Here is an 11,822-nt window from a genome sequence, read left to right as displayed (position 1 = left end):
GCTGGTCCAGCTAGGCTTCGCTCACCATGTCATTCATCAGTCCTGGGATGTGTTCATAAAGAAAATTGAGGGAGAAAGACGAATATCTAGTGAGGAAAAGAACTTTGTCCTCAATACAGCAGTATAGGTAACTATTTCTATTAGTTTAAAAAAAATTCCACTTTTGTTAACAAGAGTATGAAAACCTAGACATTTTTAAAAGTATTTTATTTTTTTTAAGAAAGGATTACCAAAAATTGGGAGCGTCAGGCGATTATTTTTTTTTATTGTAATTAATCGCATGACTTCAATAGTTAACTCACGATTAATCACACATTTTATATCTGTTCTAAATGTACAATAAACATTTTTCTAGGTTTTTATACTCTTGTTAACAAAAGTGGATTTTTTAGTTCCAATGATTTTTGGACGTCTATAGCCGTCAATGGCAGTGAATGAGTTAAAAACGTCAACTCACAACTATTAAGTACTAAATTGTGACGGTATTTCATTAAACCAGTGATTCCCAACCTTAATGAAGTCAAGACACTCGCTTGTTTCCTTTCCTCATTGGCTAAAGTTCACCCAGCCAAAACATTAGGAACTTACACAATGTTAACTCCACAACGTGTTAAGCCACACGAGTACCCAGCTGTGTAAAATGCTGTTTCGCCAACTGCAACGTCAGTTCCCGATGTTTGAAAACGCATTCGCTTCCTTGCATGCACTTTGCCAAGCCTCGTTATTGTAAATCCTGGAAAAAGTCTTCATCTTGTTCTAAGTGACTTCACTGAATGATTTAATTTCTCATCTTCCTCCATTGTCCAACTCTATTCGATCGCTTCCAAGTCCCACTTCCTGACCTGACGTCGGTCCCATGGCAGTAGCCAGTAGCCAATAGTACTATTCAAGGACATGGCAACAGCAAAACAAATGTTTTTTCTCTATCAAAAATCAACTCACCATTTTTAATCGTATTATGTTTGTCCAATATATATATCATTCCAAATGCACAATTTGAGGTCTACTCTCATTTGTAACTGTGCAACTAAGCTCGTTCTGCCATCTAGGGGTGAATGGTGATATTACAACTTACAGCCCACCACTCCATCCTCACTGTTCGGCAGCCAGGATTTGCATATTCATGTTCCCTCATCCCCCCGTCCCCCATGATTTTTCTTCTGTTATTTTTTTGTTTGTTTGTTTTAAATATTTCACCCCCTATTTTGCCTGAAAGCCCCCACGGCATAACCCCCCGGAAAACATACATTGAATCTTTATCAATGTTTTATCAACTATTTTTTTTAGATTTATAAAATAATAATTCATTAAGGGGCATGCGCATGCGCCAGTTGAGCCGCCTTTTGCAATCAACATACATGAGATATTTTCGAGTCTAAAACATATATAACGTATCACGTGGCCATTCCCACGGGCTTCTGACGTCGACACGATGACGTCTCTACCGTGGCGCGTAACCAGCGGCCGTACGTGCGTGCGTGCGTGCGTGGGTTTAGAGTAGTAGGCAGTGCCACACTATCCGGCGTCATGTTTCTAAAATTTTCCACTCCCCGTGACGGCATGTGAACGCAGCACGATTAGGGCAGCTGGCCGAGGACGAACAATAGAGCAGAGGGAGTCGAGCTTCGAGGACTTGATAACCTGCGAGGGGGAGGAAGGCAGATGTGAAAAAAGAGGAGAGGAGCAAGCAGCAGCAGCAGCAGCAGCAGCAGCGGCAGACCGTTCGAGGTTTCACAGAGCGGTGAGTTTGAACGTGGAGGCCCCATTGATTTGTTTCAATTAAGATATATATCTTTTTTTGTCTTCTGACGATGGCAGGTGGATGGAGCTCATCGGCCCGCGGTCGCTTTAACGGATTTTTTAAGCACGCGCATTTGACTCATTTCACACATACGTACAAACCGTTAGCGACATGTATGATGTAGCCTACCTGTAATGTAGCACAAGTCACACGGATGGGCCTACTTCTACATTTTACGTTTTTCTTTCTCTCGCCCTGTGAGTGAATGTATTGTATTGTGCTAGTTAGTGAGTGCAGATGAGGAGAAAGCTATAAAAGCCCCCCGAACCCCCCATGACATGTGTAGCCTACTAACGGAAATGTATTTTTTTCAGCTCATAATGAAGATTTCAAACTAATTCAATGTATAAGTGCTGGGCCCCTACGTTTTAAAATGTATAGTGCCCACCTCACCCCCTCCTCCCCCACCCCCCCAAAAAAAAGAGAAAGAATTTTTTTTTTTTTTAAACTGGTGACCTATACTGGTACAGGCAAGGTTGCAAGTGAGATATCGACAACATTTTTGCAGCACAGTGGCAGGTGGTTAACACTTCTGCCTCACAGCTCACGTTTGGGGTTGGAGTTGCATCTGGCTGCCTCCTACATTTGAAAAACATGCATGTTTTGAAGGTTTACTGAAGACTATATTGTCCGTACTGTGAACGGTCATTTCTCTGTATGCCTTGTGGTTGGCTGGCCGCCACTCTCAGCTACGACCCTTAGAAAAATGAATGTTCCCTGACAGCGAATACTCTGGCTGTAGCTTGGACATTTTATGACTCCCAGAAGAACCCTTAAGCCCCAGAAGACCCCCCCCCCCCTCATAATGTAAACAATAAGAAACATTTTCTGATCTTCAGACTCAGATTACATTATTGATCCCTAAAAAGGCAAATCTGTCCAAGAACGGGAAGCCTGCCCGGCGGCTTCTCTTTTCAGCCAGCGTCTCTTAACTTTGTTGTAATAACATTAGCTTACTACATGCTCCCAGATTAACCCAGAGTGTTAATTGGTTCATACATATCAAAAATCACTTATGTCACTTGGTTGATTTGGGACATTTACAATGTACATCCCCCACAAACGAGTCTCCCTGCCAAATTTCTTCACATCAAACAAGCCAATTAATTAATTAATTAATTTAAAAAGACAGTCAAAAAGCTTGTTGCCGATTATGAAAATGTGGAGAAGCGAGCAGTCCAGTACAGTTGAGGGATGCGACCGTCTCTCAGCATCTGTTTCGATTAGGTAGCGCGAGAGCAAAGGTGCACAGCTTCCATCGTCTTCCTGTTTGTCAGCAATCCACGCTTCTTCAGCCGGCAAACTCGTTGCGACCGGCTAAATAGATTTCCCTGCTCGCTGCCGCTAAGTAGCGCTCTGCATAAATATGATTAGAACTTGATCTCACCTCACGTTGCGAATAGTGGAAGTCGGAAGCCGGCGAGGTTTGTACAGTCAGGAGAGCGAGTGAAAAATGAATGTTTAACCATGTGAGGCCCATAAACCTTGAGTTTATTGTCGGCTTATGTCTTTTTTGTCAGTGTCATCGGTTTGCAAGCATGGCCGTGCATGTGGCCGGACTCGTGGCTGTGGTTGCCTTTTACGCCGTTATCCTGCTGACTGGCATCTTGGCGGCACGCAAATCAAAGAAAGTGGAGAAGAAATGCGCTGGCAAAAAGAGCGAAGTCACCATCGTCGGGGGACGCAACATCAATGTCCTCATTGGCGTTTTTACCATGACAGGTAAGATTTGTTTTTTTCTCCAATTTGTCACTTATTAATGCTTAATTTGATTCTTGACTTTTGTTTCTTATCGGTTTCCTTTTAGCAACATGGGTTGGAGGAGGTTACATTATGGGAACTGCTGAGGCTGTTTACTCTCCGGCTCAAGGTCTCGTCTGGGCTTTTGGCCCTCCTGCATATCTTTTGAATTTTCTGTTAGGTGAGTGTCTGAAGTGGGAATCAGTCGTCGTTAAAATTATGACAGGAATTGGTTCGGGAAAGTATGTTAATACGTGTAATTATTTAATACCGTGTATTGTTAGCTTAACTCATTCACTGCCATTGACGACTATGGACGTCAAAAATTCATTTGAACTATTTCTATTAGTTTCAAAAAAAATTCCACTTTTGTTAACAAAAGTATGAAAACCTAGGAAAAAAATGTATTGTACATTTAGAACAGATATAAAATGTGATAAGTCATGAGTTAGTAATGCAATTAATTACAATAAAAAAAATTAATCGTCTGACGCCTCTTAATTTTGTAATATATATTTTTTTTGTTTAATTACTTGATTATTTAAACTCAAAATTAATCACAACTTTTATATCTGTTCTAAATGTACAATACATTTTTCCTAGGTTTTCATACTCTTGTTAACAAAAGTGGGAAAAAAATGTGAAACTAATAGAAATAGTTCAAATGAATTTTTGATCTCTATAGCCGTCAATGGCAGTGAATGAGTTAATAAATCAAACAAGATCTACATTTGTATGTGTTTTTTGTTGTTGATTTTTGGCCACAAAACCACGAGAACTTAAATCTATTATTTATTTAGAGAACATATATTCTTTGATATAATCCTGAACAATTTTGAAAAACTATTTCATTGCCATTTGCCACTCAATATTATGATGAATTTTTTTTCAAGATCCTATTCCCATGGATGTGATGATCAAAACATCAACAGGCATTTCAAAACTTTTCCACTTTATCTTTTCCACTTTATCACCTCTGGTGGGAGGCATCTGTGATTGTATTACAACATGAGATCCCGGAATTGAAGATTATCTCTATATTGGATCACAAACGTTCACCCGCATCCCTATTCTTCCATGATGACATTCGCATCTGCTATAAAATGGTTAAGCCGTCGTTTATAGGCAACTTGGCCGTACAATGCGTCTTCTGTTCAATTTTGTACTGGGAGGTTACAATATGATGCATTTTCAACTTTTTGGGGTTGCTATGTTTGGAAAATGACATGAGAGGCGAAGGATTACGGGTTCTTTTGAGACCAAGATTGCGGGTTACCCAATACTCGGCTAAAATCACACAAGCTAATGATGCGCATTGCCTGCTAATCACTTACACTTCGACTATAATTTAAACTTTTCGGCTGCTGGGAAATGAAATATCAAAATTGTTACCTTTCATTACATTTTTATTTATTATTACTTTTGGTGGTTTTAAAGAACAATAATATGTTCTATACAGCCCCACTAGTCTAAATACAATATTCTGTTTAGTATTGCGTGAGTGGAATATGAGTTAAGCAGGAAATCCAGCCGTTTTTATCCATCTCAGGGGGCGGCCATTTTGCCACTTGCTGTCGACTGAAGATGACATCAGTGTTGCTCAGATCTCAGGTCACAACCAATCACAGCGCACCTTCAGAAGGCAGGTGAGCGCTGATTGGTTATTGTCTGAGCCCTGAGCAACTATGATATCATCTTCAGTCGACAGCAAGTGGCAAAATGGCCGCCCCTTGAGATGGATAAAAACAACTGGATTTTGCTGCATAACTCATATTCCAAAAATTTAACATTAATCAGAATGTCATGTTTAGACTAGTTAGGTCACATATAAGATATTTTTGTCAAGAAATGTTGAAGGTTGACTTCCACTTTTAAGTTATTTCTGTGACCATTGTGGGTTTTTCTTTCATTAACATAGGGGTACCAAAAATTTGCATCTGTTTTGCATGGCTGTCTGTTTATGAAAAAGCAAAATGTTTCGGCCAAGACATGAATAGGATGCCTTCACTTGAAATTACTGTTAGTTCCCGTCATTTCTGCTAGTCTTCCAGTTTGGAATATTTCCTAAACGCGTATCAAGTGATCTTCCTTAAAGTTCCCAAAATAGGTACAGTAGACTCAGAAATCTTCTTTGCATTTATTTGGAAAGCGTTATTTCTGTTGTAGCGTCAGACCGGTTGCATTCCTGACCATTTCTTCTTTTATCTCTCCTTTTGGAAATGTCCCAAGAGCACTGATTCACGAGTTTACTACCCAGCTCCCACTGCATGCCACAGCCTTGTCGTTGCGTATTTGCCAGATGCCCAGACTTATGTTGTTGCATTTAGAATGTATTAAATTACACAGTTGACCTGCAAGTCCAGTGTCGTCCTTCACGAACCATGTGGTCGATCATGAGGCTGAGATTTTAGACTTTCTCATGTTGGTCAGATATTTTGCTTCATTATATGATTTTAAAAAAAAGAAAAGAAAAAAAATATATATATATATTATATTTTTTATATTACAATTTGTTTTAATTATTTTTAATTATTATATTTTATACTTCATATATTATATTATATTAGAACGTATTAAATTACATAGTTGACCTGCAAGTCCAGTGTCGGTTCGCCGTCCTTCACGAACCATGTGGTTGATCATGAGGCTGAGATTTTAGACTTTCTCATGTTGGTCAGATATTTTGCTTCATTATATGATTTTAAAAAAAAAAAGAAAAAAAAAATATATATTATATTATATTATATTTTTTATATTACAATTTGTTTTAATTATTTTTAATTAAATATTTTTTAATTATTATATTTTATAGTTGACCTGCAAGTCCAGTGTCGGTTCGCCGTCCTTCACGAACCATGTGGTTGATCATGAGGCTGAGATTTTAAGGTCATGTGACATGTTAATACCTACCGGAGGATTCAAAAAAAAAAAAGGTGGGCGATGAGATGTTCTTTGATGGCAAATTCCACATCGTGGACATCGGCGGCTTATCTCCTCCGAAATTAACTTGGCCCACGCCCCTTCCGTCATTTGACCCCTTCTCCTCTCGTCTCGCAGTGGAACCAAAAGACCCCAGAACTAAACGCTCTTCTCCTATAGGTCAAAAGGCAGCTTATGCAACGGGCATCTGGAGAGACCAACGTTATTGACAGCAGGACAGTCGAAGGCCGTTTGTCATCTCCGAGACCGTTTTTCCGACAAAGAAATGATCACAAATAATACATCAAACGCATGATTGTTTTCTTTTCCTGGATGAAGGCGTGATGACCCCCCCCCCCCCCCCCCCGCAAATGAATTTACTGACTTCAATTGGTATTCAATGTCACTCTGACCTCAGTAAAAGATTAATGAACATTCAGTCATTGATTAAGTTTGAATATTAACCCAAGGCTCCTTTAGTGGAACGCGGTTGACTTTGGTCTGTTTTCTGTCTTTCCAAGGTGGATTGTTTTTTGCCAAACAAATGAGGTCCAAACGCTACGTGACCATGTTGGACCCTTTTCAGAATCGCTACGGCCAGTTGTTCACTACCGCGATATTGCTTCCCGCTTTGCTCAGCGATATTTTGTGGGTTGCCTGCATCCTCACTGCACTAGGTTAGTCATTGAATTTCAAGGCTTTTTAATGAATGAATGAATGAATAATTCATCTTCAAATATGATCACTGAATGTGGTTCTTGCATTAATGCTGCGTTTGTTTTGCCAATGGTTTAATGTTGTGTCCTTTCTAGGTGGGACGATGAGTATCATCCTTGAAGTATCATCAGTTGTCTCCATCCTGATCTCTGCGGCCGTCTCTATCATCTACACTTTTTTAGGAGGCCTCTACGCCGTTGCGTACACTGACATCATCCAACTGTCTTTCATATTTGTCAGTCTGGTGAGCTAGCAAGGATCGGTACAAAGGTCGCGTTTTGTGAAGAATGAAAAAGCGGCCTTTGTTTGAAAAATCTTTTTTTCCCCCCGCACGTTTCGCACTCTTATGACTAACTAGTGTTTGTTTTGTGTTTTAGTGGCTCTGTATTCCGTTTATGATTCTCAGTCCTGCGGTGACTGACATCGCACAAACAGCCCATCTCAACCAGTCAAATATCGTCTCATGGATAGGAGAGGTGAAGCTTGAGGACGCAGGAAAATGGACAGATGACTTTCTCATGTTGGTCAGATATTTTGCTTCATTATATGATTTAAAAAAAAAAAATATATATATATATATATATATATATATTATATATTTTTAATTAAACTAATTAATTAAATATGTTTTAATTATTATATTTTAAACTTTATATATATATATATATATATATGTGTGTGTGTTATAGATCATCACTGCATGATAGCTGTGTATGTCACTTTTTGTTTTCCAGGAGCACAAAAAAAAAAAACACCAGAACAATTGATTGTAACTGCTTGGGACATATAATGTAATAATGGCTCACTATGACAAAGTTTATTTATTAGTTGTTTATGTGTAGGGGGTGCTAAAAAGGACATGCTTCCACAGAGCTCCCGATTATCATAGCAACGTTTTCAGCACACAGTGGAACTTTTAAGTCAACTGACTAATTGGGAGAAGATGTCACCCGTTACTGCTTTCATGGCCTAAAAACACCCAATACAATAAAAAAAGTTTTGTACTTTTTTCGCAGCCTAAAAATGCTAACCTTGCCAGCAATTGAATTCTTGCGGTATATGTGAGTTCACAAACTCTGGAGAATACATCTTATACCACTCCCGCTGATTCGTTTGCAGCCGATTTTTTTTCCAATTGGACCGCAAAGGCGTTGTTTAGGCAGGACAAAACCAAAATGCGCCCATGGCGGGGCGGGGCGGGGGGGGGGACAAACAAACCTAACAGGCGAATGGATGCTGCAATTGATTATGTTCTCGCAGAATTACTCACCGTTCCCTTGTTGAATTTAAACAGCGAGAGGAGTTTCGTACATTTTTATCTGGTAAAGATGTTCGTGCTCGAAGACGAGAGTTTCACCCGTTGCCTTGATTGGTCAAAACAAAATGTGCAAAGATGCCGCAATCGTCCAATCAGCTCGAAGAATTGTACAGCGAGCCCCGCCCTTCCCGAACGGGTTTGCCGAGTGAAGTACCAGATTGATAATGTGAAGAACTCCTCCAATTATCAATCTGGCTGGAGGAGGTTATAAAAATGCCCTGCACAGTATAATTTTTTTTTGTAAATGAAAGGCTTGAAACTGTTTGTGTTTGGGGGGGGGGGGTAGGTGAGGGGGAGGGGGCGATAATGACGTGCATCTGGTCACGTTCATAAACCACAATTTAAGCACTTCCTTTTTTCACATCCGTTAACGATTCCATGCCATAGATAAGGGATTTACAACAACAAAAAAAGCCGGAAATAGCACGTGAGACCAGTAGACTCGCACCCAAGTAAAAAACAGCGATAGATCTGAATAGGTAGATGCGACACACTCCTTTTGAGCAACGTGCCTATGGTGGTTGCTAAGCTAATGTTTATACTCCATTACATTTGAAAAGACTCTGCCCTGCTAACACGTCAACCACCTCTGTCCTTATAACACTCTTCTCAATTAGCGCTCTTGTCCGTTCATTTATCATTTGACGCAAATATTGACACACAGCTGTTTTGATGGGGAAAGTCGCCCCTGCCAACATGGACGCCACATTAGGCGCTTTCACATCAAAAAGCCCAAGAACTTCAAATTCCTTGTACATGTTGCTTTTTATCGCATACCTACTAATGAAGACAAAAGACGTCGATGTTTAGAAAGGACTGGCGGCCCATAAAGTATTCACAGATTTGCAGCGATCATTTTTTGCGAGGTTAGTAGATAAATGTTCATACATTTTACTAGTAAACGTAGTTAACAAAGATTGTAACAGAGGTGTGGAATTGCGTGTTTCAAATTGCATTAACGGGCCAGATAGTTAGCGTCCACTCCAACTGCACGAACACACAGCTTAGTTTTAAAATGCACCTTCTTCAAAACTATTAAGTGCATTTGACTGTTTAATAATAACATGAACAGCGCTCCCAATAAAGGCACACACAACCAAAGGGAAGACGGTATAAAATAATTTGAATAAAATCGATTTTGGGACATTTAAAATCGATTCTGAATCATACTAAATGAAAATGGCTATATATATATATATGTATAATTTATTTATTTAGTAAAAGCTTAAAAGATGAATAATTGATACACTTGATGGATTTATGTATGTTGCAGGCTTTAGGTGGACTGGCATACCAGTCTTTACACCAGAGGATCCTTGCAGCGGCCTCCTCATCCAAGGCTCAGGTTACCTGCTTTGCTGCTGCTGGCTTTTCGTTTATTATGGGAATCCCCTCGGTCATCATTGGAGCCGTGGCTGCATCTGCAGGTAAACAAACATCTTGTGACACTCCACCGTATGTAGTATTAGAGGTCAGGTAGCTACAATGCATCAGAGGTACACAATATCATCCGTTTGGTTCGGAAGGGTTTCTTTTTCTTTTTCCACTTCGGGTGAAAAAACAGGGTGGCGGTAAAGTAGTTGAACATGCGCGTCAAAGAAATGCTAAATGCTAAAATTTATTTTCCCTCTCGTGTCTCTTTGCCTCTATATCTTTTCTCTAAGACTGGAACCAAACCGAATACGGTCTCCCCCCACCTTATGAGCGTGGAGAGGCAGGGAATGTCCTGCCGTTGGCTCTGTGCTACATCACGCCCACCTGGGTGTCAGTGTTAGGCATCGGCGCTATAGCAGCAGCAGTTATGTCCTCCATGGATTCAACATTGCTGTCATCAGCATCCATGTTCACACAAAACATATACAAGACGACTTTGAGGAAGCAGGTGTGTGCGAGATGCGTGACCGGTTCAACAATTAGCGCCGCAACATGAATTTTTTGTGATGTTTTTTTTGGGGGGGGGGGGGGTCTGTTTGTTTTTCAGGCATCAGACAGAGAGCTGAAGTGGGTGATTAAGATTAGTGTGCTGCTGGTAGGCCTGGCTGGAACCGGTCTGGCCTTTAACAAGAGCAGCATCCTTGCTCTCTGGCTGCTCGCGACCGACCTACTCTACTGCGTCGTGACCCCGCAGCTGGCCTGCGTGGTGCACCTCCGCTCTGCCAATTGCTACGGTGCCATCAGCGGTTACGTCATCGCTCTGCTGCTGCGTATTCTGAGCGGAGAGCCGGCGCTCAGCATCCCGCCTGTGCTGCTCTACCCGGGATGGCGGGAGGAGGATGGCGCCATCACGCAGTACTTTCCCTTCCGGACTCTGATTGCGTTTGTTTCTTTGGTGACTGTCGTTGGGGTGTCCTGGCTGGTCCAGTTGGGCTTCTCCCACCAGCTGATTCCTCAGTCCTGGGATGTGTTTGATGCGTTCCAAGAGAAAATGGAGGCTGAAGAAGAGGAGGAGAGACCAATGCAAACTTTCAATGACGAAAAGAATTATGTTTTTAATACAGCATTATAGACACATAGTATCAGCCATACCTTATTTCATGCATATTTATGCACACATTCTTAGATATTTTCTATCCTGTAGTTTCTTCTACAAAGTATTGAATATTGCGGTGAAAGGGAGCCCAAAGCTTTTAGCAGGGTGTGTTGAGCCCGAAACAAAAGAGGCAAAATTTTAAGGCAACTACTACTGTAAAATCTCAGGATTACGATCTCAATGTTGAAGCCCATATTTTATCTTTATCCTTTTTTTCTTCCATACCACCTATTTCTGTAAACTTTGTAGTACAACTGGTCCATGTGATGTTATTATATTTCTATTCTCTGACCTCCTCAGAATCTATTGGACCTCTTTGCACTCAATAAGAACTGTTAGGGGACGACACTTCATACTCAGAAACTTATTGTCAAGTGTTACCAGTGTTCTACTGGCGTTTTCTACTATTTTTGGTGTTAAAAATGCTTGACAAGTATTAATTGTTTTAAAACGCTACACAAACTTGTTACATATTGTATTGCTCTTGGTTCGTCTGGGCCTGGGGTAGCCATGCAACTGTAATAACTCATTTGGGACAGCAGAGAGCTCAATGGGGCTGAATGGCTGTACAGAAAGCTAACGCTAGCTCCCGTGACTCAAATTACAGCGATCAGAGGCGATGGGTCTGTTCGGGACCCCAAGCAGAAATTACCTGGGGCCTCATTCGAATCGGTGTTTTTCTTCATTTTAATAAATCAACAAAAACTGTGAACAGTCAATGTTTTTATTTCACATTATCACATACTACCACATTCACTGCTGGTAAGGACTTAATTGAAATACAAGGCAATTAAACA

General features: G+C 40.5%; 1 protein-coding gene across 1 annotated transcript; it reads left to right on the top strand.

Annotated features, from left to right (window-relative positions):
• Positions 1-1,475: 1,475 nt before the first annotated feature.
• On the top strand, positions 1,476-11,737 carry LOC144053942 (high affinity choline transporter 1-like). Its single transcript, XM_077568887.1, has 9 exons — positions 1,476-1,741; positions 3,322-3,523; positions 3,609-3,722; positions 6,982-7,137; positions 7,273-7,421; positions 7,555-7,701; positions 9,769-9,922; positions 10,160-10,377; positions 10,477-11,737. The coding sequence occupies exons 2-9, from the start codon at positions 3,340-3,342 to the stop codon at positions 10,999-11,001; spliced, it is 1,647 nt and encodes a 548-aa protein (XP_077425013.1). The 5' UTR covers positions 1,476-1,741; positions 3,322-3,339; the 3' UTR covers positions 11,002-11,737.
• The last annotated feature ends 85 nt before the right edge of the window (positions 11,738-11,822 follow it).

The sequence above is a fragment of the Vanacampus margaritifer genome, chromosome 6, assembly GCF_051991255.1.
Source record: "Vanacampus margaritifer isolate UIUO_Vmar chromosome 6, RoL_Vmar_1.0, whole genome shotgun sequence".
NCBI lineage: Eukaryota > Metazoa > Chordata > Actinopteri > Syngnathiformes > Syngnathidae > Vanacampus > Vanacampus margaritifer.
This window is presented reverse-complemented; position numbering and strand designations above follow the sequence as displayed.